This window comes from Mustela putorius, unplaced genomic scaffold, assembly GCF_011764305.1.
Source record: "Mustela putorius furo isolate JIRA1106 unplaced genomic scaffold, ASM1176430v1.1 tig00000873_pilon_pilon_pilon, whole genome shotgun sequence".
NCBI lineage: Eukaryota > Metazoa > Chordata > Mammalia > Carnivora > Mustelidae > Mustela > Mustela putorius.
In genome coordinates, this window is record NW_025421504.1 from 3,537,091 (window position 1) to 3,561,371 (window position 24,281).

The 24,281-nt window shown below is 60.2% G+C and overlaps 3 protein-coding genes across 3 annotated transcripts; 1 reads left to right on the top strand and 2 right to left on the bottom strand.

Moving 5' to 3' along the window:
* Positions 1 to 639: 639 nt before the first annotated feature.
* LOC101675884 (probable low-specificity L-threonine aldolase 1) lies at positions 640 to 8,373 on the top strand. Its single transcript, XM_013054371.2, has 8 exons — positions 640 to 966; positions 1,400 to 1,585; positions 2,223 to 2,360; positions 2,586 to 2,778; positions 2,897 to 3,001; positions 3,112 to 4,398; positions 4,784 to 5,971; positions 6,512 to 8,373. Exons 1-6 carry the CDS (start codon positions 640 to 642, stop codon positions 3,249 to 3,251), a joined length of 1,089 nt encoding a protein of 362 aa, XP_012909825.2. The 3' UTR covers positions 3,252 to 4,398; positions 4,784 to 5,971; positions 6,512 to 8,373.
* Positions 5,777 to 8,444, bottom strand: TMEM235 (transmembrane protein 235). Its single transcript, XM_045085806.1, has 4 exons — positions 8,352 to 8,444; positions 8,022 to 8,102; positions 7,692 to 7,829; positions 5,777 to 6,018 (listed from the first exon to the last, which is right to left on the bottom strand). Exons 1-4 carry the CDS (start codon positions 8,380 to 8,382, stop codon positions 5,777 to 5,779), a joined length of 492 nt encoding a protein of 163 aa, XP_044941741.1. The 5' UTR covers positions 8,383 to 8,444.
* Positions 8,445 to 15,390: 6,946 nt separating this feature from the next.
* On the bottom strand, positions 15,391 to 23,506 carry BIRC5 (baculoviral IAP repeat containing 5). Its single transcript, XM_004748802.3, has 4 exons — positions 23,316 to 23,506; positions 22,434 to 22,543; positions 20,917 to 21,034; positions 15,391 to 15,870 (listed from the first exon to the last, which is right to left on the bottom strand). The coding sequence occupies exons 1-4, from the start codon at positions 23,424 to 23,426 to the stop codon at positions 15,781 to 15,783; spliced, it is 429 nt and encodes a 142-aa protein (XP_004748859.1). The 5' UTR covers positions 23,427 to 23,506; the 3' UTR covers positions 15,391 to 15,780.
* Positions 23,507 to 24,281: the final 775 nt, after the last annotated feature.

The following is a 24,281-nucleotide window of genomic DNA, read 5'->3' on the forward strand; positions in this document are numbered from 1 at the left end:
TAATGCAAAAAGAGTGCCATTGCTGACGGAGTCTCCCTATGCCTCCTGCCCCTTCCCTCCTCAGAGCTGCAGGAAAAGGCCGCCAAGCTGCTGGGGGTGGACCAGACCTTGTTTGTGCCCACCAACACCATGGCCAACCTCATCTCTCGTGAGCGTGGTGGGGGTGACTCCCGTTTGCCCTCCGGGTCGTCCCTCTGCATTTCTCCCCTTGGTGCGAGGGGCAAAGCTCGGACTACATCAGTGGGGTGCTGAGCCGTCTGGATTTCTGCTGGGCTCAGCGGAGAGTCCCTAGCAGGAGAGGAGAGGAGAGGAGAGGGCTCCGCGTGTCCGTGCCCCTCCCCCAGCTCCCTCCCCACGTAGTCTCCTGGGAGCCCTCTCCACGCCTCCCTGTCTCCAGGTTCTGGTGACCACGCCTCCCTCTCCACCCTTATGGCCTGGGGGTCTTGCTCTGTCCCTTGTGGCTTCCCTTCACGCTGCTACACCTTTGTAAATCCCCCTTTATTAAATCACCCCCTTTATTAAGCTCTCTGGCTTCCTAGTGGGCATGGGCTTCTGTTTGCTGCTGGGCCCAGCTGATGCCCGTGCCCTGAGCTGCTTGACCCCCAGGAGCAGCAGGGTGACTAGCTTCCTGGGCAGGACATGCTCTGTGGGTGGGCTGCAGGGCACAGGGCACAACATCTCACTGGACGGTTATCCTGGACTTTCATAGTTCCTGGGATGGTTCTCTGGCCCATGGCAGTAAGGTGTCTTGAAGGGGTGCCGTTTCCTAATTGGCATAAGCACTTGGGAGCTAGCCTCCGGGCTCAGCCAGGAGCTGGGCGGGAGCAGGTGGGCCCCACGGGACTCCCAGCCAACGCTGCCCTCCCCCATCTATCAGTGATGTGTCACTGCCAGCGCAGGGGTTCCCAGCTCCTCCTCGGGCAGGAGTGCCACCTCCACGTCTTCGAGCAGGGCGGGGTGGCTCAGGTAAGGACCCGGCGTCCCTCACCTGGGGCCAGCTCAGCATTTCTGGCGGGAACCAGTTTCCTAGGGACCACGTTGGGACCTGCGGAGGGAAGAGATGGCCAGGGTGGCTGGAAAGGGAGCCATTCCCAGACTGACCACGTGGGGGCAGCCGCGGCCCAGCCCCCCCCCCCCCGCCCACGCCCGATCGGATACGGGCCGTTCTCGGCGCTCTGCTGCCCCCTTGTGGGAACCCGGAGCACGCGGCGCTCCGGCTCGGGAGAACCCAGCCCTTGGTTCCTCCCCTTCTTGCTGGGGTGTCCGAGCCCACGTCCGCAGCAGAGCGGCAGGCTCGATGGCCCCGAGCTGGGGAGGAGCCGCGGGGACAGAGGTGGGAGGCGACGCTGCGCCCCTGGACCTGATCTTCCCTCCCTCCCTCTTTCCCCAATACCTGCAGATCGCGGGGGTGCACTCCCACCCCCTCCCAGACCTGCCCCGCCGCACCCTGGACCTGGCTGAGCTGGAGAGGATGGTCACAAGGGGCCTGGGGAGCCCCTACCACCCGGTCTGTGAGCTCATTTGCCTGGAGAACACCCACAGCAGCTCCGGGGGCCGCGTCCTCCCCGTAGACTACCTGCGCCAGGTGGGCCCGACCCCACCACTCGCCTGCCCCCCACCCGCCCCCAGCCAGCCAGCCCCCCCACCTTGTGCCCGGAGCCCCCTCCTGGGAGGGTGTCTCCTCACACAGGCCATGGGTGCCCAGGGCAGCTGGGACTGCTGTGGGAGGGACGCATGTGCCCCTCGCCCGCAGCTACGGAGGGCACTACGCCCCCCGGTTAGCCCCGCGGACAGAGACACCCCCGTTCTCCCCAGGGAGCGAGTCCCACAAGCACCTGCTCGTACACGGTATGAGGGCTGAGCCACGCCGCTCCCGGTGTGAGAACTCGCCACTAATGACCCTCCAGACCCTCTCCCTGTCCACGGGAGTGGGCATCTCCTCCGCGGAAGCTCGGGACGGCTCAAACAGGGTGCCGCATGCATGGCTCTTACGGCCTCTGCATTCGGCCATGGCGAACCCACCGCTTATTATCAATCCCCTTTCACAGAGGACGGCGCCCAGGCTCAGGCAACTGAGCGCCTGCTCCGGTCCGAGGGGGCCACGCTGGACACTGGCCCAGCCCTGATCCGTCTGGACTCCTCCAGGCTCCCGGAGACTGGTCCTCCCTCCACTCGGACCCCAAGCTCAGCCCCTCTGACCGTTGCCTGCTCTTTGCCCCCAGGTGCAGCTCCTGGCCCGGAGCCACAGAGTTCGCGTCCACCTGGATGGGGCCCGGCTGATGAACGCCACGGTGGCTCTGCACGTGCCCCCCGCCCGCATCGTGGAACACTGTGACTCCGTGTCTCTCTGTTTCTCCAAGGTGGGGAAGCCTCGGGCTGCCTCCCAAACACAGGACAGCGGGGGTGTCCACAGTAGGAGTCAGCTGGGTTCCAAGCTCCGAAGCTGGCAGCAGTTGGCCCTGGGCCCCCTTAGCCCCTCCCCAGATGGGGCCCCATCCCCTTCCCACGCCCCTCCCCTGGCCACAAGGACAGAGATGCACACCTGGGGTGCTGGCAGGCAGGACTCTCTCCTTTCTTCCTCCCAGGGCCTGGGTGCACCGGTCGGGGCCTTGGTTGGGGGGCCCAAGAACTTCATTGAAGAAGCCTGGCGCCTCCGGAAAGCGCTGGGCGGAGGGATGCGCCAGGCCGGGGTGCTGGCTGCTGCCGCCCTAGTAGGACTGGCGGACTTCGAGGAGGTGCTGCAGAGGGACCACCAGAACGCCCAGAGATTCGCCAAAGGTACGTGGACCACAGCCCCTACCCCCACCCTCACTTCCTTTTGCTCCCAGAAGAGTGTCTGGGGGTCCCCTGCAGCAGGGCCCAAATCCCCAGCGGGTGTACTTCCTTCTGACTCTAGAACGTGTAGGGCAGCCACTGAGCCATGAGGCGTGGGCCCGGGACAGAAGAATGCTTTACCAGACCGCACCGGTGGAGGGTCTGGACCAAGAAGCCCTCAAGGGAGGTCAGGAATTTCTATTTCCTGCAGGATCTGGCGAGGGAAGCCTCCAACCCAGGTCTTAATCTTTATCACTTGAGTCCTCGAAACAATCCCATGATGTCTCCACTTTACAGATGAGGATCCTGAGGCCCAGAGGTTAACTGATTTGCCCCAGGTCACACAGCTGGAAAGTAGCAGAGCCACGTCTGTGCGGCTCCAAGGGTCCCTGTTTTCTCTGAGGCGGCTGGGCTGCCCTGTGCCCTTGCTGGGATGACAGGGCCGGACCTCAGGGCTGAGGTCCTGGGGTCAGGCTCCACTCACCAGAGGCCCCGGTCCCAGGGCTCCAGGAGCTGGCGTCCCCCATCTGCTCCGCGGACCTCGCCGCCGTGGAGACGAACATGGGTGGACGGGCTGCGGCCCGAGGAGCTCTGCCGGCGTCTTCAGGCCGTGAGCGCGGACGAGGTGGCTCAGACCGGCCGCGCGGTGCGCGTGCTGCTGTTCCCCTGGGCCGAGCGGTAGGTGCGCGCCGTGTGGCACCGCGACGTCTCCGCACAGGACACCGAGCTGGCGCTGAAGAAGTGGGGGTTTGTGCTGAGGCAGCTGGGGCCCTGAGGACGGGGTGACTGGACCCTGTGCCCCGGCTGGGACCCAGGTGGGGAGTGCAGGTGTCCTGAGGGAGCAGGTGGCAGGAGAGGCAGTGAAACGACACCCCCGTGACCCTGTGACCCGCCTGCTCGGACCCCTTGACTCCCCACGCTCGGGGGGGGGGAAGCCTTCCACCCGTGCTCCTTCGGCAAGCCCGCGGTGCCTCCCGCATCTGGGACGGGGCACCACGGCGGCGGACCGGTGGGAGCCCAGCCGAGCCCCTTGCCGGAGCCCAGGAAGCAGCCAGGGCAAGGGCTCTGCTCACAGCGCCCAGAAGAGGAAACTGTCCCGAGCTCCTGCTTGGGGACACACGGGGAAGGGTGACCAGATATTAGAAAGAGACAGCGGGGCAGGATGCCCGGGAGCCCTAGCTGCCCCGTGTCGGGGGCTGGGATTTGTCTTGTCACCTATAGACTTGTTCCTTTAAAAAAAAAATTTTTTTTTTCTTACAAAAAATTATGTCTTTATTGTAGATGATTTGGGGTTGAATCTCATTTTTAGCAGTTCCTGGGGTCGTGTAGATCCAGAGGCAGACAAGGAGGCCTCCCACCAAACCCTTGTGCTCCCTGCTCCCCAGCGAACCCACAAGTGCGGTTAGAGCCTCACAGTGGAGAGGACCTGCCCGCCAAGCCATCCCGTCCAACACGGAGGTGCGGGGTCAGGGCACAGGGTCCTCTTCCACCTGTGCCAACCCTCAGAGAAGGGGCCTGTTGTGTCTGCAGAAGACGTCTCTGGCTGGATGGGGACACGGACACACACACACACACACACAGCTGGTAAGAGTGCTACTGCCCACACAGTTTATAGTTCTGTTTGATCAATTCTGAAAAAACGTTAAGACAGAAAAACAAGGCTTATCTGCACAGAGCATAAATTGATTTATTTAAGGACAAAATGGCACAATGTTGCGACACGGAATGGCAAACGCTAAAACCTAGGTGCGAAGGGAAGCCCTCAGGGGGACCCCCAAGTGGTACCAGCCCCCAGGGCCCCAAGGAGCTTCCTGTAACCTTTGGAGCAATAAAGGGAGGCTGGCTGCCCTCTAGCCCCCCGCATACATTCCAGATCCTGAACCCCAGAAGGGGCTGTGTGGGGCTTCGGGTGCTCCACAGCCCCCCTGGGGCCCCGTCCCCTCTGCCACCTCAACTTCTCTGCCTACAGGAGGAGCGAGCCTCACGGTGACCCAGGAGTCCAGTCACAGTGGGCCTGCACCCGGGTCTGCAAGCCGACCCCCACCCACCTCTGTTTTGCAGCCCTGGCCTCTGCCTCTCGAGGCAGCCCCTGACCCTCCTGGCTAAGAAGCCCCCCCCCTACCCCCCCCCGCAGTCACAGACATTCCCCCGCCCCCGGGGGGCTGCAGATGGGAGGATGGGGTCCAGCAAAAGCAGCAGCAACGCCCCAGGACAAGGACGGAGGCCCGAGAACAGGGAGGGGCAGGGTGTGTCCGGCCCACTCAGCTGCCCTTGCAAATCCCAGGAGACTCCGGGCTCCCCCCCTCCCCCAGCCCAGGATCCTCCCCGCCAACACCTGCCCTCGAGCCAGGGGACTGAACAGAGGCCTGGGAGGCCCGCCAGCCTGGAGGGGCGTCTGGCCCTGCCGCGTGCTCCGGGGTGGTCTGGACCTCGGAGCCCCCTTCTGTAAAACGGGTGAAGGTCGCTAGCGTGAAGGGCGACCGGAGGACGGGACACACAAATGCGCGGGTGACACTGGGCTCGGCACCTAACTCCACACTCCCTCCTCCCCAGCACAGCGGGCAGCTCCTGCACCTGCCCCGGGTCCCAGGAAGGACAGCGGGGCACACCAGGGCTGCTGGGGGAGGGCGAGGGCAGGCCATGTCCTCGAGAGGCAAGGGGACCTGCTGAGCACCGGGAACCTGCAGCACCCCCACCCCGACCCCGTTAACGTTCCTTTGGGTCACTTGCTGACTCTTCTGGGACTCCCTTTTCTCATTCACACCAGTTAGTCCCTAAAGGGCATAAACTGGGCAGGGGGCCCCCAAAACATCCGGCTTTGCCAGGCAACAGGAACCTGGCTCCTTGGCTCTGCTCCCAGTCCCCCACCCCGCAGGTGCCCCTCCCAACAAGATCTCCAGCCAGGCCTGCAGATGCAAAGGGAAACTGTGTCCTCCGCCCCTGCCACTTGCCCCTCTGGGACTCAGATGACCACAGAGTGGGGGTCCCCCGGCTGCCGGCTGAGGCTGAGGGCTCGGGCTGCCACGAGCAGGAGGAAGCCGCTGAGTGCCTCGGAGGCGCAGGAGCCCCAGGCCAGGGCTAGAGACCAGCCGAAGCTGATGCGGATGTCCTGCACGTGCCGGGGGCCGTACTGGCGGGCAGTCTCGGCGAAGGCCAGGTGGGAGTAGCTGATGTAGACGCTGACCCCTACCAGGGTCAGGGCACCTGGGGGAGGGGGGCAGGGGGACCACTTGCTGTGTCTACCCACTGAGTGACACTGCCTCACCAGGACCTGGCCGAGGCGGTCCTGGAGACCAGGAGCCCCTCCCTGCTGGCCTTTGAGGGGAACAGAGGCTCTGATACAGTCCCCAAAGCCCCGGGCATCACCCCACAACCCCCCCCACCATGAAAGGCACCACGTATACCCTCGGCAACAGTCCCCAGTCTATTGCCTCTGCATACACAGCACCCTCCCGTGTCCCCCAGTGTCCCTGACACACACACACACACACACACACACACACGGAGCCAGGGACCTCTACTGGCAGTGCGGGGGGGGGGGGTCTGGAGCTCTGACCAGCTCCCCTCTCCTTACCGTTCCCCCCACTTCATTGGGTTACCCCCCCCCGCCCCAGCCTGCCCCCTCCCCCATCTGCGATCGCCCCACCTCCCCCCAGCGCTGACACTGTCCTCCCTTGGACTCTCTGGGGCTGCTCAGAGCGCTGACAGTGATGTCAACGGACCCGTTTCCAAGGAGCATCCCCCGCGAGGACAGCAGCCAGCCTGGACCCTGAGCGAGCAGAGCAGGTGGCGTTCTTCGAACCGGGTCCTTCGGAAGAGGAGCCCCCCGCAGCAGCTGCCCCCGGGCCCTCCGTCCACCCACTCGTCTGGGCCATGGTTCTGAGAGCATCATGCCAAGGCTTCCTGGATACGATCCCACCCCGTTACTCCTCTCCGTGGCTTCCCAAGGTCCTCTTCACTGGATTTAGACCCACACAGCCAGTCTCTGGGGGCCGGCCGCAGCTGACTGCCGCTGTCATTCTCTGAAGCGCACACCCGGGCTGTTGGTCCCCCAGGCTCTTGGCACCAGGCAAGCCTGCCTGCTCCCACTTGACTAAGGTCTCCCACAGGGACAGCATCCCCTGGCGAGGAGGCAGGCCTGCCCCAGAGGTCTGGGCTTCAAATGCCATGGCCTTGACCGTAGAGCTGGCCCGGATGCCAGACCCAGCTCAGGCCTCACCCCGACAGCACAGGCCTCTGATGGCTGACTCCAAGGAGCCCCAGGGCAGCATCAGCGACAACCAGGCTTGGGCAGCAGGGGGCACCGGCTGGCGGGCAGGCGCAGATGGCACTGAAAAGCACTGGTGACCTTGGTGAAACCTTGGACCTCTGAGCTGGAAACTGGGACCACAGGGAGGCCACAGCTGCAGCCCTGGGGGTGCGCCTGGCCAGCGCCCAGAAGAGCCTAGGGGAATGTCGGCTGAGGAACTGTTACCAGTCACATTCTGGGCCTGGACCCGGGTCACTGCCAAGGACCGCGAGGCCCCTCTTCACCTGTGTCACTGCCGGGGTCTGACCACGCCAGCTGCTCCCACCAGGCCAGTCCGGGAAGGAGAGAACAGCGCCCCCCGCTGCAGGTCTAGGAGACCAGGTCCAGGGATTGCCTTGGGGAGCTCAGCCCTGGGCTTCCTCCCTCCCTGGCTCGAGGCCCACAGCCAGAACCCCTGCCTGTGTCCCTAGAAAGGCCCCGTAACACCCAACATGCTTTTGCCTGCTGCGGCTCAGTCCCCAGGCTGGGCCCAGGCTCAGCACAGGCCAGATGGGAGCAGGAGACAGGGTGGCCGGAAGGAGGCACTCCCACTCCCAGGACGTGTGGCCCCCAGGGCGCCCACACTCACCTCCTAACAAGAAGTAGCAGCCGGTGAAGAGGAGGAGGACCATGCTCCGCGTCAGGGAGCCCAAGAGGCCACAGATCCAGCCACACACGACGAGGACGAGGCTCAGGGGCAGGGTCACCATGACAGCTCTGTGCAGGGCTGCCGGGAGAGGGGGCTCAGCGTCCCAGCTGGGACCTGGACCGGCCCCCACTGCCCCCCACCCCTGCCGGCAGATCCAATTGAGCGCTGCAGAGCCCTGTCTGCCTGGAGGTCCACCTTTGTGGGACAGTTTTGCCTGCAGATGAAGGACAGACCGGGGGTGGGGGGTGGGGACTCAGGCCCAGGACTCACAGATGAGGTGCTGCACTGAGGTGGGGACATCCAGGTTCCCGCTGGTAAAGGGATCGATCAGGGGGATGCAGCTGTTTTGCCCTAAAAAGCAGAAAGGACAGAAGCTTGGGGGGCCGGACACCTGTGGGATCCCCAACTACCCCGGGTCCCTCTGAGATGGGCGGTCTTGCGGGCACACTGGACATCACACTCTCAGCCCTGCCTGAACCCAGCGGGCTGGTCAGTGGCCACGGAGCCCCGTCAGATTCTCTTCTGGACCCCAGAGTTTGTGACTCCCAGTGGGTTTGGAGGATTTAAGACCTGTTTTGTTTCTGTAACGGACAAATATACCTACATAGATGTCGGTCTGAAATTCAAACATCCCGGAGACGCTGCCCTCAGCTCTCCCTTAGGCTTGGGGCCCTGAGCAGGCTCACGTGTGGCTTTGCCTGGACAGGAAAAGGTGCGCGTAACGTGGACTCCTACTCTTGCACACACGCATGCATACCCACCCACATCTGCACACACACATGCACACATCAAGGGGGCTTTGGAGCAATCAGCACAGTGTGTTCTGCGGATGCACCAACAGCTCGTCTTTCCTCCCCGGCCGCCACCAAGGATGGTGTCGTCACGCACGCGCACGCGCGGAGCCTCCCACACGTACACTCATGTGCACACACGCACACTGACACATGCACACGCGCTGGCACTCACACAGACCTATGCTCACGCATATGCACACACACACATTCACACGCTCTCACAGACACTGCTGCCCCCCAGGGCTGGTCCTGTGCAGGGGAGGACCCCCAGCCCGCTGGTCACCCCGTTACATAGGCCTTGCAGAGGGAAAGGCCTCCCCTCTCCGCAGGTGTGAAAGGTACAAGGCACTCCTGTTTGGTGCCCAAGGGCTCGTCAAGCCGTCAGGTGGTGGGGAGGGGGGGGGGAATAGAGAGGAACAGGGGTCTTACTCCGGGGGCCCTGGCTGTGCTAGTGAACCTCTGCAGACAGCAATTGAGAAACAACTCGTGGTCACTTGGATGTGGAACCGTGCCCTTCCCGGAGGTCCCCAGTGCCCCGCACCTCTCCCACCTCAGCGCCCGCACCCCTGCTTGAGGAAGAACAGGAGCCTGTGCCCTGGGTGCAGGGTCCTGCCCCTGCTTTCCTCCCTCACTCTCCCAACCACCCCCCACCGACTTGCATCCTGAGAAGAGGCATCTTCTCCCCATCGGACAAAGCCTTGGAGGGACAGGCAGCAGCCAATGGCAGAGCCCACTGAGAGCCGGGGGTTCCTTCTCATCTACCAAGCAACGTGCCGCTACTAACACAAGACACCCCCGCCCCCACCAGGGAGGGCAAAGGAAGGCCCAGGGCTCCTGCTCCCCAGGCTCTGGGGGCCCCAAAATGCCCTTCTCCCCGCAACCGCCCAGTGCCCGACCCTTTCATTTCTGAGCCCTACTGTCACCGCCCAGTTTTGGGAGAAAACAGAGTCCGGGATGGGGAGTGGGGGCAGGAGGGGCGCTGCCCTGCCCGCGCCCTCTGCGCCCCGGCCCGCCACCACTGTACCTTCACAGACGCGCCAGAGCCCCGAGTGCGAGGACAGCCGCGCGGCCCGCCCGGTGCTGTTGCCGGCGTCCGCCACCTCCAGGACGTACCAGTAGTCGCTGGCCACGGCGGCCGCCAGCAGCGCGAAGCTGAGCAGCGCGCCCAACCAGGCCATGCAGTCCGGGAGTGGCGCCGGGGATTTGGGGAGCAGAGGGGACCTCGGGGTTGAGAGAGTCGGGGAGCGGGGAGAGGGCGAGGCCGGCCGGGGAGCGGGGGCTGGGATTTGGTGAGCTGGGCGGCAGGGGTGGGGGGGGCCGCCAGGGAGTAAGGGGCACGGTTGGGGGGACGCGGGGAGCTGGGGCGGCAAGCTGGTGCTGCCACTCCGAGGGTTTTCTGGACGCGGCGGCCCCTTTTCTGCCTGCGCGCCAGCCTCACAACACACCCCCTCAGGTTTGCAGGAAGATCGGTCCCACCTCTTGGCGACGCGATTGCAGATCTGGGTGCAGGGATGGAGGTCTCAGAGCTGCAGGCGGACCTGCCCCAGACCTGGGTTCAAACCCCAGCGTCCCCGAGGAGCTGGTCGCTGGAGTGGGTCCCTTGTCAAATGTCTTACTCTCTCCAAACCTCCAGTTTTTCAGCTGCCAAATGGCCGGGCTGAGGAGGAGGAAGGGTGGGGCCTGTGTCATCTCAGGAGGGGGCTCAGCAGGCAGCTGACCTCGCTGGCCAGGAAGCTCGCAGCCTGAATGGTGGGAGGCAGCCACCCCTGGCTGCGGCACTTGACCCCTGGCTGCTCCTGGTCTTAATCAGTCTCCAGGACTAACCAAAGGGATCCAGTGAGGCGGGCTGGATGGGCAAAGGGCCTGGGCAGGCTGGCAAGGGGGCTATGGAAGGAGAAGTCTTGCTTCCAGGCAGCCTTCTACAAAAGCAGGAGGGGAGGCGGGGGAGGGAGAGCGGGGAGCGAGGAGGCAGGGCAGGGCCGCTGCTGGAAGCCGGCGAAGGTGAACAGTGACCCAGCGTTCAGCCACAACGTGACAAGGACCCACACTGCCTTCAGTGGGTCGCAGCCTTGTTTTGTGTTGAAGGTATGATCGAGGGACTAGGAGGATGGGAGGAGCCCCTCTTGGGTGGCAGCTCCATATGCTTTTTCCCAGCAACCCCTGCCTGTCAGCCTGAGCTTTCTGGAAGGGTCTCCTTGGCACCCCCATAAAGAGGGTTCTGCTGGTGGGCACCTGGGTGGCTCAGTGGGTTGGGGCCTCTGCCTTCGGCTCAGGTCATGATCTCAGGGTCCTGGGATCGAGCCCCGCATCGGGCTCTCTGCTCAGTGGGGAGCCTGCTTCCTCCTCTCTCTCTCTCTGCCTGTCTCTTGTGATCTCCGTCTGTCAAATAAATAAATAAAATCTTAAAAAAAAAAAAAAAAAAGGGTTCTGCTGGCAGGGCTGGGGACCACACTGCTGGAGGCCATTGTCCTCACTGAGCCACACAGCTGCACACAGGAATAGACACGTCTCGCGCTCACGATGCAGTGTAGATGGCCATGTTAGCAGTCTACACCCTATCTCCCTGCTTTAAAGTTCCGTGCCCGAAACCCAGTGTGCAGTTGGGAGCCACTGACTACTTTGTCCCCCTAGGCAGCAGGCACTGGTCCTCACGGGGCTGCTCGGATGAATCCCACCAGCCTCTGTCCCTAAGACGGACCCAGATCACCCCCTAGCCTGGTTCTGAAAAAGCGCCCCTTTGCAATGACCCCTTTCCACTTGTGGTCCTCCTATGACTGGCTCATCACCCGCGGCTGGAGCTGTCGGTTGGCCACTTGGTAAGCACCAAGCCCGTCTGCAGGATGCTGGAGCCTCTTCGGAAATCGCATCAGACCACCACCACCAAAATCAGGGGTGGGAGGGACGTTTGGATGGAAGAATTCCGATTTTAAGTGACAAAGAAACCGGGCTTCCCCCGAGCCTCTTTTAAAAACTTGCATTCAACTAGCTCTTCGGGGGTGGTAAGGACCCTGACCCCAGCGATGGCTGTGGGCCCAATGAGCCTCCCATTCCAGGCTGATGCCACAGGGCATTGCCTCCAGCCCCGGGCTGAGGAAGCAGCTAAAACTGCCTGGGAAATCACGGAGCCGCTCGGCATCACGGCTCAGGCACCAACTCAGCTCGCTGGACTCAGCAAACTCCTCCACAGGCCAGTGCCATGCAATCGGGGTGCCCTGTGGGCCAGTCCTCCTCGGGAGACTCATTGAGACGCTGTTCTGGCCAAAACCAACCATGCTACAGGGCTCTCAAGGGGCAGAGGTCGTAGATCAGACACAGAGGTCTTCCACGCTGATGCGGCTGGCGGCCAGGCTCCGTGGGCCATGGCGCAGGCGGGGAGGTGGCCACACACGGGGTCAGTCTCATCCCAGGAAGCAATAGGATCTATGAAGGATACCTCAGGGTCACGTCAGACTCGCCAGGGTCTGCCCACGGGCCCCAGACGCAGCTTTCTACCCGGCAAACGGGAGGGCCGCACATCGCGACATGCACCGGAGTCCCCGGAGCACACGCTTCTGTTCCCGCGCCAGACACAGCTTTCCCTTCTGTGGTTGTCAGCCGCCTCCTCCCGGTCCCGACAGACAGCTCGGGCCTTCCGTGCTCTACTCAAGGCAGCGTCGTCACACGGCTATTTGCTGGCTGTGGCCTAGAGCCCGCGCTCTCCATGGGAGATTGAGTCCTCCCTGGCTGTCACTCGGGTCCCGGGCGCAGCACGTGGCTCCTGTCAGCGCTCAAGCATCGGAGTGAATGAGTGGACAGACGTCCCCGCCTTGGGGGTCAAGGGGAACATAACCACAGAGAAGCTAAGGCCCTGGTGTGGCTGGTCAGCTGAAAACTGGCCCAAATGCTGCAGGCTGAGCCCCGCGGGGGAACCAACCATGCAGTTGCTTTAAGAACAAGACGGCACCCTCTCCTTCCCCCACCCCCGACGAGAAACCCTTTGTGATGGTGACACTGGTTCAGAGCCAGGTGCCTGCACAACGGAACCTCGTCTCAGCTCAGACCTTCCACGTCAGAAGCAAGCACAGACGTTTCACGGTCGTCGCAGCAGAGCAAGCTGGGTGAAGGGCTGTTGGGGCCCCTTTGGACTGTCTTTCCAAGTGCCCATGAATCTCAGTTTGAAATTTTTTAAAATGTTGTGTTAGGAAGATCAATGGAATCCTTGGGGGTCGGATTCCGCTCCGCAGAGTGCAGGCCTGACAAAGCAGTCCGAAAAAACGGCATGGGGATGGCTTCGAGCCAGGCCCGGCTCTGGAGTCAGGCAGCCGACCCCGGCCACACCCGCAAGGCAGGGGCGCATCATTCATCAGGGAGGGCCCATCTCCAGGGCCAGCGGGCCTGGGTCCCGTCCTTGACCTTTGTCATACGATCTTGGACAAGCTTCTCCACCTCTCTGCAAGGCTCTATTTCTGCATGACAAAATGCAGGTAAGACCACCTAAGACTTTACCGGCAAATTGTGACTTAAGTGCAACCTGCAGAGTGGTCAGCACCCCAAGGGGGTACCAACCTGCTGACACTGTGTGAAGGCTCCGCGCTTGGCAGGTCACTTTGGGTCAGGCTGGCACTCGTCAGTGCTGGGGACAGCGGGAGGATTTGGATCCCGAGGCTGGCCGGCAGCGTATACCGTGCTCTGCATGTGCCCGCCCTTAAGGATCTGTCACGACCCTTCCAGACTCTCACAGACTTGGAGAATGCAAAAAGGGACACATATATGAAAAAAATCCTGAGGCTTTCGGCCTTGGCAAAGGCTTCTGGCTTGATTAACAGAGGTCTATTTTGTGCTTCAAGAGGACAGTCACAAAGGCCCGGGGATAAACACAGCCTCTAGACAACACCTCTGTAGGAGGGGAACGTGTAAGGTGGCCTACTCCCGCTGGGTCTTGCTCCACAGCCTGGCCTGCCGAAGCCGAGAACCCCATCACTGCCCGCTGCGCAAAGGGTCAGCCTCTCTACGGAGCCACCGGTAAAGGGCTACTGTTACAGTGAAGGACCCATGACGCATGGGCACAGACATCAAAATAAAGCAGCTCAGAGTACAAAGGCTAGAGAACTTTTCTCCCTCCAACAGAAACCACTGCAGCAAATATCCTCCGAGCTCCTCCCTGTCTGACAGATGCGGTAGAAAGAGTGGAGTCTGAAACGCATTTTGCAGGGCCAGTTCACAGCTGGTACGGGCACAGGTGACACATACGGGTGGGCCTTGTAGGCCAGGGCCGGCTTCTTGTCTGCTGGGGCTCATCCCAGCCCCGAGGCCCCGCAAGCCTGTGGGTGGGAAGCAGCATGTGGCGGGCCAGGAACCACCACACAGACCCGACAGGATTTTAAAAACCCAGTAGGGTCTGCAGCTGTGTTTCAAATGAAATGGTTTTTATTTTTCCGAAAACAACAAGATGACCTCCAGTAGAACCGTTCACAACCCACCCTGCAGCTCCAATTCGTGGAGGGACGGATTCAGTCTGTCCCGGAACACCAGGCTTCAGCCGCGTGTGAGCCGGCCTCGGGGAGGGACAAGCACAGGGAGAAGGCAGATGCGCGGGGGAGCGGGTAGCAGCCGCGGAGACACGGCCACCCGGGGCTGACAGGTCACCCGCAACAGCCCACCAAGTCCCCACGGCTCGGAGTCAAGTGATTTCAAAAGGATTCGGGCCTCTGCATTGCTGTTGGGGCAGGAGCCTCGAGCCGGGCCGGTAGACGAGGGCGTCTAATGCGGCAGCAGTTTCGCGCGTGCCGGCTCCTGCTTCCGGCTGCCCCGTCTCCAGAGCCACCTGAGGCTCCCATGGATCGCCCCGATGATGGAGAAGGGCTTCGCGCTCGCTCTCGTTGTACTCTGCGCTGTTCTGCGAAGTAGTAAATTCCAGCACAACAAGAGAGCGGCTTTGCAGAGCCCGAGAAGCTGGGACGCTGTGTCAGGCCCCCTGACACACGCCTCCCGCACCCGCACAGAAGGCCAGCTGCAGTGGTGCAGGCTTCGGGACCCCGCGTTACAGACCAGCAAACCGCAGCTCAGGGGCACCAAGCCGCCGAGGTTAAGTGACGTCACGGAAATCCATGATCTTGTAGACTACGAACAAAATATCTAAGTTATCTACAAAAAATTCCCTCTAAAAGACATTTCCAGTGCACTTTTTAGATTAATCGATCCCTCTGTCCTCCTAGACGGGGGTTCGCAGGAGAAGCACAGGTGCCTCACCGGCCACCTAACCCGCGTGGGGAGAGGGAAGTAGCCACCTGCAGAGCGCTGGGAGCCTGAGACCAGGAACCCCTTCCGCGGGTCTCCCTGCCCAGGCCTGCCTGCCCCACCGCGTCACAGCTCATTCAGAGCAAGGAGCCAGGCCTCTGGAAAGGGCACTGGCATTAAGGACCTTTTCGTTGTGTTAGAGATGTGACAACCCTGCCATGGGCCCGTGGTACGCGCTGGAGGGACGCACGGTCGGCTGCCCTCCGAGCCAGAGGCTGGCTTTGCTGTCAAGACATCAGGCCTCCTCCACCCCACCCCGCCACGGAGGCTCGGCGCCGGAAGGGCTCTGGCACACCTGGGGGCCCAAGGCAGCCCGGGGTTGGATTCCTAGCTCCCCTGTGAAAATTCCAAAACGACAAGACAGGCAAGGAAGCGCACGCTCAGCACCTCAGAGCCCCGGCAGGGATGGCGCTCTGACTGCTCTGCTCCGGAAGGCGGGAGGCCTCTGTACCAGAGCCGACGGGGAGAGGACCGCTGCAGGCCCTGGACATACCCAAGTGAGACAGTGTAGCGCGGACACAAGAAATGCGCACCGTAAGTTCAGATCATCAGACAAATAAAATCTGAAATGGCGTCCTTAATTCTCTATTTGTGCAGCCGCAACAGACCCATGATTACGTTCAGGCATCAAAGCTCAGGCCGCGCGGCCAGCTGCCAGCCTGAAGCCGACGCTGCGCCGTGGGAGGGCTCCGCGGCCAGAACACGCTGCTCACCCTCTCACCCCCAGGAGCCCAGGAACCAACGGCACAAAAACTACCAAAGAAAAATGAGAGAATCGGTTCCTGGACTCAGCGGCCCGAAGAGAAGCGGCCCTGGCACTGCTTTCAAGAAGAAAGCAAAAGTCTAGCTTAAATATTCTAATTTCAAATCGTGGATGTTCCTGTTTCCTAAGGCGCTGGGCAGGGTCCCGGCAGGGTGCGCGCCCCACGCGGGGAGCAGCTCGCCCCGTGGCGGCGGGGTCACTCCGCGGCGGCCAGCTGCTCAATGGCACAGCGCACTCTCTTTGCCGTCTCTTCGAATTCTTTCTGCTTACTGTTGGTTTCCTTTGCCTGGAAATAAAGAAGAGGCGCATGAAACCGAGCTGAGCGCTTCCCCATCACACCCTGTAGATAAGACCAACGTGGAAAGAACAAGGCGACATTGACTGAGCCCCTAACAAATCAGGCGCTGGGTTAGGGCGGAGAACGCCCTCCCCCCGCTATTTGGGGCTGAATATCCCGACTCACGAGCCCCCCACCTCAGCTACTTCCTAATAATCATAAAAGAAAATACTCCGCAACCTTCGTGCCCTGAGCACCATTTCACCTGCTTCACACACGCGCACTGCTTTCTCGCTCGGCTCCCCATGAGGCAGGGGTCACCACCACCCGTGCTCTACCATGACGAGGACCACACTGCCCCAGAGGTGTGCAGGTGGCCCAGCTAGGCTCTGGCACATTCCTAACCTTAACCACCGCCCACACTGCTTCAGAAGCTCCCCCAACTCAGGCCCAGAGCCCCCTCCTGTCCACGCAGACACTGCCGAGTGTCTGCCGAGCCTCGGCTTTCTCTCCTGAAACAGAAGAGCCTTCTGCTTCCCGCAGCCGACACTGCCTTCTGACCTGTCTGTCCCGCTCAGTGCTCCGGCCGGGACAAATGCCAGATCCCATCAGCAGATCCAGGAACCTCTCTGCCAACCCTCATGTGTGTTCTCCTGGATTTCTCTGACACGTTAAAAAGCTAACAGACCTTTATTAAGTTTGTTTTCTAATTAGAGGCTAACTTTAAAAAATCACTTTTCATTAAGTATTTCTGTGTATCTTAATTTTGCTGCCATGTATAAGGCTTACTTAAAATTATTAATTAAAAGAAAAATTAATAAAATAATAAATTGACACGAAAAAGAGAACGGCATCGGACAATTAGTGGTGTGCCCTGTAACGGACAACCCTGCAACCCGAGTGCCTCGTCTCTATGGATATGGAAAGACGACCGTGGTCTTTTTGTTTTTTAATCTGCGCGCCCACCATGGCATGTAAACTCCCAACCATGAGATTAAAGGTTGCATGGCCCATCAACTGAGCCAGGCAGGGGCCCTGACGATGGCCTTTTAAAATATATTATTTTATTTTTTTCTTCTCTTTCAATAAAGCTTAAATTAATTAAGCCCTGATGTACACGGCTGTACAACATGGACGTCAATACCTCCATTTTAAACGCTTTTTTAAAAGATGTATTTATTTTAGGAAGCGAGATAAAGTGCACATGCGTGTGTGTGACCAGGGGGAGGGACAGAGGGGGAGGGAGGGGAATCCCCCGAAGGCTCCCCGCTGACCACAGAGCCCAACTCGGGGCTTGATCCCACAACCCTGAGATCATGGCCTGAGTCAAAATCAAGAGCGAGACACTCAACCAACTGAGCCACCCAGGTGCCCCTCTAATTTCTTAATAAAGGTGGATTGAAGGAAAAATCAGAAACTCATGGGGCACCGCCCGCGTGGCTCAGTCGGTCAAGCATCTGACGCTTCATTTCCGCTCAGGACATGATCTCAGGGTCGCAAGACTGAGCCCCACATCGGGCTCCACACTCCGCGAGGAGTCTGCTCGGGATTCTCCCTCTTCCTCTGCCCCTCCCACTCTCTCCTTAAAATAAATAAATAAATCTTCAAAAACCCCGGAAACTCGCTATTAAAAACATAGTGTTCACTGAGCAGAAGTTTACCATCTGGAGCTTCGGTGTCTCCTCCTTCCTCCTGGGCTTCTTTCTCCCTCATCACTAGCGTCCACAGACGCAGGTCTGCTTGCTCCCATTCAGGTCATTCCCTGAACTAGTTTATTTTCTTTTCGTTTTAAAAAATATTTTATTTATTTTTTTGACAGAGAGAGACACAGCGAGAGAGAGAACAGAAGCAGGGGGAGGGGAGAAGGAGAAGCAGACTCCCCACTGAGCAGGAGCCTGATGTGGGGCTCGATCCCAGGACCATGGGATCATGACCTGAGCCAAAGGCAGAGGCTTAACGACTGAGCCCCCCAGGCGCCCCTGAACTGGTTTATTTTCTAACTGGTTCTAATTTACTTCCTTTTCCTCAAAAGGTAGAGGTGGCGATGCAGCAGCAGGAATGTCCTGAGCAGGGAGCACGCTCCCAGCCTAGAGGCCGTCCAGTGGGGCAGCACACCTTCCGGCGTCAGGCCCCCGGCGGGCGGCTCCCTCAGCGATCCTGTCACACGGACGAGCAGCGGCACCTCCCGTGGGAGTCTGGGGCCTCAGACACCCGCGGCATCACAGCAAACATCTGTGCCTCGTCTCCAGGATCTGCTCACCCGACACAGTTATCTCAACTGTCCAATAAACGACTACCTTAAACCACATGCTGCGACCACAGAGCTGACTTTCCGATTGAACACGCCAGCACCCCAACCGTACTGACCCTCACAGAACAGACGAGGTCTGCGTGCCAGCCCACACTCAGGAGTGACGTGCCCTCGACTGCCCACCTGGGGGCTCCAGGGCAAAGCAGACAGACCTCTGGTTATGCCAGTTCCCTGCATGTGGCTCTGACCCCAGACATGACCATCTGTTCACATGGGCAAGTGCACGGGGACACGAGGGGACCCGAGTTTTACCTTAGTGATAATTATTTGCAGCAGATCTTACAGTCAGCTGGTACTCTAGAACAGCGTGTCCCACAGGATCCTTTGCAACAACAAAACTATTCTGTTATCTGTGCCATGCAGCATTGCAGCAAGTGGCCACGTCCCTCCACTGGGCAGGTAGAACACTGTGTGACCAGAGCACGGAAACCTGCCCTCTACAGAGTCTTTGTCATCAAAGCCATGCCCAGTGACGGCCACAGGGCTGGCAAGCACAGTTCCGCAACATCACAACAGTACAGTGAGGGCCCCAGGCTCACAAACTCCCTGTTGTGTAAGTTGTGTAAACTGATTATGGAAAGTATGAGCAGCATACGCTTTTTAGTCTTTTTTAAAATACAGAAATTTAAAAATTATCTGAAGGAAACACAGTAAACAGTGGTGACCACCACTTAGCCCTTAGCATAGCATGGAGCTTTTGAGTCTCCCTCCTGAAAGTTTGCATTGTTTTGTGATTAAACAAAGCAACAGCAACAAAGGCATCCTTTTGAAGTATCTTGGGTTCTGGGGCGCCTGGGTGGCTCAGGAGTTTAAGTGTCTGCCTTGGGCTCAGGTCGTGATCCCAGGGTCCTGCTCAGCGGGGAGTCGGCGTCTCCCTCTGCCCCTCCCCCTGCTGGTGCTCGACTACTCGCTCTCTCAAATAAATAAGAATCTTAAAAAAAAAATTTAAGCTTCCTGTATTCTGACTTGGGGAGAACAGGAACAGTTGCACAATGAAAGCAAAACATTTTCTTCCCATCCCCCACTTTTCTCACTTGCCTGTTTACCCTGCTCTGGCGTGGCCCCACCGCTGTTCCCGCAGATGGTGGCGACCTGGTGGGCTTCCTGCTCCAGTGAGTCACCTCTCCCCACAGGCACCTGGCTCTGCCCACCAGACCATGGGGCCTAGAAGCAGTGGGTCACTCACTGTATTGGAGCTGTGCTGTCACAACAACCTTCTCTCTTTGTTGCAACACCGAACAACCTTTGTCTTTTTCAGCGCACAAGCCACAGTCTGGCTTCAGCCTCTCCCTGGGCTATACATCGATCCCCCTTCTGTTTGCTGGGGCACAGATTTCTCACCACTGTCCCCTAAGTAAACAGGCTGGTCTCTCATCTAGAATGGGCTTGGCAAACTGTGGCCCATGGGACACAGCCTGTTTCTCAGTCATTGGGCTACAAATGGTTTTCACATTTTTAAACAGTTGTGAAAACAAGAACAACAGAATCATATCTACTAGAGGGCGCCTGGGCGGCTCAGTTGTTTGAAGTGTCTGCCTTCAGCTCAGGTCATGATCCCAGGATCCTGGAATCGAGTCCCACATGGGGTTCCCTGCTCAGTGGGGAGCCTGCTTCTCCCTCTGCCCCTTCCCTCTGCTCATGCTCTCTCACTCTATATAAACAAAATCTTAAAAAAAAAAAAAAAGGAATAAAGAAAAAGAGTATCTGACAGAAACCTGCAGCCCATGAAGGCTAAAATACTGACTACCAGGGGCACCCTGCGGAGGCTGTGCTGACCCTGACCTAGAAGTCTCTCCCTGGCCCGCTTCCCGCCCTGCGGTTCTCAAGGCCCCACTGTGCAAACACTCTTCCACAACATGCTACACTGACTGCCAAGTTCTTCCACTTTCCTAACAAAAAATTTGGTATTCAGCATTTATCCTATATTAGACAGAACTATTTCATAATCATCTCTAAAAAGGAACATAAATTTTCAACCAGAAAAGGGTCTCAGAAATCACGGGGATCTGTCTTCCGCATGCAACCAAGACCAGCCTGACCTCATGGAGTCCGTGAGTGGCGGGGACAGAACCAGGATGTCCACTCCCAGCCCAGTGCTTTGCTACAAGGATAGCAAACACCCAAACATTTATTCTCTGTAATTTTGTCAGACTTAGCAGATAAAAATAGGGATGCCCAGTAAATTGAAACTTCACAAACTTTACAAAAACAAGTAACTTTTTTAGAATACATCCACACCAAACACGAACTATACCTGAAATTCAGGTTTAACTGGGAGCCGACTTTCCCTACCACCCTGGCTGCCTGGTACCCATCCCGCTGTGGACCCTCAGCCTCACCCCTCCTCTCCCCCGATAACCCAGGATGCCTGATCCCAAGGTCCAGTTGGACTGGAGCCTCTTCTTCCCAATACCCATGACGCCCCTTCCCCGACATGCTACTACGTGCCCCCAAACCCTCTGCCCCAGCATGCCCACACCCAAACACACAACATGTAAATGGCCTCCCACCCAGACTGTCACTGAAGGCCGGACGCCAGCCTGACCACCACCGCCCACCACCAGAGGACCTCGTACTAAACACATCTTCCAAGAGGGAACAACCCCAAGACCACATTCCAGGACAGATGGCTCCGAGGGGCTTAACACTGCTTTCCGAGGAAAACAAAGCCGCTCCGGGGCGAGGGCGCAGAACTCAGTGCTCAGCGGGGTTGGCCCTTGGGTCTCGCTCTGGCTAATACGTACAATTTTGTTCTTGGCTCTCTCTTTGTCCAGTTTCAAAAATTCACTGAGGGTTAATTCTTCGAACTGCTTCTTGACAGAAAGGAAAGCACAACCAGACGAATGCTTCTTGTGCTCCTCTCTAAAAAATCAATATGGGACCAGAGAAAAGTCAGGGGAAGGGAGAAGAGCGAGCGTGTCAGCAACACCCAGCTCCCGGCTCCCAGACGTGCCTCCCTCTGCTCGCTCAAGTTCGCAGGACCACGGCTGGGTCCCAGGCACGCTCCCACAGCCCACGCCCGGCCTGCCCTCTCTCGGGGCATCTCCCACTGCGCTTAGGGCTGAGGGGATTTTTCTGGAGTCCTGCAGCAATTAGCAGGAAAAGTGGTACAGAAGGGCAGGGGCAGCACACCTCAAGTCCCTCTAAAACCCTCGAGGAAGGAACTGTGTGAAGTATCTCCCCCATTTCCCTGGAATTGTTACAGGATCTGCTCGCGGGCCAGGCTTCTCCGGGGAACTCCCCGGCCTCACTGTCTGCCCTGCGAATTACCCCTGCGTAGAGGACAGCAGTGTGAGCGGAACAGCACCGGAATGAACACACAGCCGCACCAAGCCCCAGAGGACAGCCGATAGGATGGACGTCTGAACGTGCTCCGGCACTGAGAAATTCACTCCCAGGATCACAAGGGGTACTCCCTCAGCGATCCCGGCACGCGCACTGTGCCAGCCCAGTCAAGAATGGGTCACGAGGGCACCTGGTGGCTTAGTCGGCTGAGCATCCCGGGATCGGGCCCCGCATCGGGCTCCCTGCCCAGTGGGGAGCCTGCTTCTCCCTCTCCCTCTGCCTGCCACTGCCCCTGCTTCTGCTCTCTCCCTGTCAAGGGAATACATAAAATATTAAAAAAAAAAAAAAAAAGAGAGAGAGAGACTGGGTCATAAGAGCAAGCACATCAGGGAAAAGCAACTCTCTTCTGGCCAAGAAGAGACGGTGTGGGGGATTCTCTACAGGAAATACTAACGCTGTGGCCACAACAGGGTGTGAACGGGGGCAAAAGCCAGACAAGGAGGTGGGGTCTCATGCCGGACAGCCATCAGGGTCCGTGCCAACACACACACGGAATTAAAAGAAACGGCTCTAGATGCCTTAAAGAACAAACCCCCAAACGCCGCCCGGGTACCCCTTGGGAGTGTCTTCTCTGGCGTGAGTGGCAGCTCCGGGACACTTCAGATCTGAAGACTCCAGCTGGGAAAGCACCCGACACCCGCTCAACCCGCAGGCTCCACTCCCCCACGGGCCAGACCCGACAGGTGTCAAGGACAGTCCTCCAAGAACGTCGGGCCAAGTCGGGTCGGAAGAGGCCTAAGCGCCGCTGGGCACCGGCACAGAAATCCGTCCCTTGGCCGTCACAGGGGCACAACACGAGCTGCAAAAGCCGCAGCAGCTCCCTCACCGAGTGTCTGGGACATTCGCATGGTTTTCTCGGGCCCAGCTCCCAGCGGGGCGCCCTGGAAGCCCAGCGAGGCTGGCCTGGGGGACTTACATAGGGTCATCATCCGGCTCCCAGCCTTCCAGCTCCTTGAAGCAGAAGAAGCACTGGGCCAAGTCGGGCTCGTTCTCAGTGGGACAGTGGATGAAGCCGGCCTCGGCCATCTGCAGGGGAGAGCGCAGGCTCAGGCCCCGCCAGGAGCTCTAGGATCCCAGAGCCCAGGAAGGGAGGGGTCGCCCCAGCCGGGAGCCCACAGGGGGCGGGGTCGTCTGGGGGTCCAGCTGCCAGTAGCGGGAGGTCGCCCGGAGACCCGGAGGAAGGGGTCCAGGAGCCCGTGGCGGGAGGTCGCGCCGGCCGGGCCTCCACAGCTGGAGGGGGTCACCTCGGGCCGGGAGCCCACAGCGGGCGGGGTCATCTGGGGGTCCAGGAGCCCGTAGCGGGAGGTAGCCCCGGCCGGGAGCCCACTGAGGGAAGGGGTCACCCCGGACCCGGGAGCCCACCGCTGGAGGGGTCGTCCCGGGGTCTGGAAGCCCACAGGGAGAGGGGGGCCCGGGAGCCACCGAGGGCGGGGTCTTCTGGGGGTCCAGGAGCCCGCAGCAGAGGGGTCGCCCCGGCCGGGAGCCCACAGCGGGCGGGGTCATCTGGGGGCGCAGGAGCCCGTAGCGGGAGGTCGCCCCGGCCGGGCCCCCACAGCTGGAGGGGGTCACCCCGGGCCCGGGAGCCCACCGCTGGAGGGGTCGTCGCGGGGTCTGGCAGCCCACGGGGAGAGGGGGGCCCGGGAGCCCACCGAGGGCGGGGTCGCTCAGGATCCGGGAGCCCACGGGGGCAGGGGCTTCACGGGGCCGGGAGCCCACGGCCGGACCCGGTCACCCCGGGGCCGCGTCAGGGCTCTGGGGAGGGGCGGGCCTGGGGCCCAGGGAGGCCAGGCGGACTCACCCGCTCCGGGGTGCAGGCGCAGCCCTCCAGGAACGGCCAGTTCTTGAACGTAGAGACGCGGTGGTCCTTGAGGTAGAGCTGCCAGGCGGGGGGCAACGACGAAGCGCCCATCCCGCCGCCGCAGGCGCCGAGCGCCGACTCGATTCAAATCCGGCGGTTGGCGGCCGGCGCGGGGCAGGTCGGGAACGCGCTGCCCCACCGCGCTGCGCCCGCGGCATTCTGGGAAGGCAAGGCTGGGCGGCGCGGGGTGTGCTGGGAGTTGTAGTCCTCCCGCCGCGCGGCTCCGCGGCTCGCGGCGCACCGAGCGCGCCCCCTCGCTCCCGCCCCTTCCCATACTCAGCGTTTCCCCGACGCCGTACGAAGACTGGTGGGAAGAGGCGTTGAGGCTGCTCTGACGTCCCCGGGGTGAGTTCAAGGAGTGGCCGCCGTCGAGCACACTTACGTTAAGCCTGTGCTCATTAAACACTCCCCTTTCCCATAAGATTCTGTAACAGGTATTTAATTCATAGATCAGCTTTCGGCTGTATCAAATTTTACCGAGAACACCTTCTGCCATTTTGAGTCTTCTGCATTATTTATGCCAAGTTCCTACTCTCTAGGGTCCCATTTTTAACATCTATATACAGTAGCCAGAAGCCCCCTGAGGCTGGTGTCCGTGCTGGCCCTTGTTAGTTTTGTGCATTTCCAGCGGCTGCGGTCCTCGAGGGCTGCGTGAGCCGCTTCGCGCGCAGTGACTTCCCAGCGGAAAGGATGAGAAAACGGAGCAATCTCGCGGAACAGCGGGGAGGACACAGGGACAGAGACCCACCCGGAGGTGGGAGGGGGGCAGCCTGTATCGGGCCTGTGCCTGCTAAATACCCTGGTCAAGGTCTCCCTGGTTAACCTGAGCTAACCCCCACCCCCCAGACTTCTGGTCTTCTCACCCCACTGAGCCGAAGCAGACTTTTTGATCTTTGCACTTGCAAG

Excerpts from the sequence above, each read along its gene's own strand:
- LOC101675884 (XM_013054371.2), top strand. The coding sequence starts at position 640 with ATGCTCTGTGGGTGGGCTGCAGGGCACAGGGCACAACATCTCACTGGA. Across the intron at positions 1,586-2,222 it reads CCGTAGACTACCTGCGCCAG|GTGCAGCTCCTGGCCCGGAG; the intron begins GTGGGCCCGACC and ends CTTTGCCCCCAG. Across the intron at positions 3,002-3,111 it reads CCAAGAAGCCCTCAAGGGAG|ATGAGGATCCTGAGGCCCAG; the intron begins GTCAGGAATTTC and ends TCCACTTTACAG.
- TMEM235 (XM_045085806.1), bottom strand. The coding sequence starts at position 8,382 with ATGTTTGAATTTCAGACCGACATCTATGTAG. Across the intron at positions 8,103-8,351 it reads TCAGACCGACATCTATGTAG|GGCAAAACAGCTGCATCCCC; the intron begins GTATATTTGTCC and ends TCTGCTTTTTAG. Across the intron at positions 7,830-8,021 it reads CTCAGTGCAGCACCTCATCT|CCCTGCACAGAGCTGTCATG; the intron begins GTGAGTCCTGGG and ends CTCTCCCGGCAG.
- BIRC5 (XM_004748802.3), bottom strand. The coding sequence starts at position 23,426 with ATGGGCGCTTCGTCGTTGCCCCCCGCCTGGCAGCTCTACCTCAAGGAC. Across the intron at positions 21,035-22,433 it reads GAGCCGGATGATGACCCTAT|AGAGGAGCACAAGAAGCATT; the intron begins GTAAGTCCCCCA and ends TTGATTTTTTAG. Across the intron at positions 15,871-20,916 it reads AGAGAGCCAAGAACAAAATT|GCAAAGGAAACCAACAGTAA; the intron begins GTACGTATTAGC and ends CTTTATTTCCAG.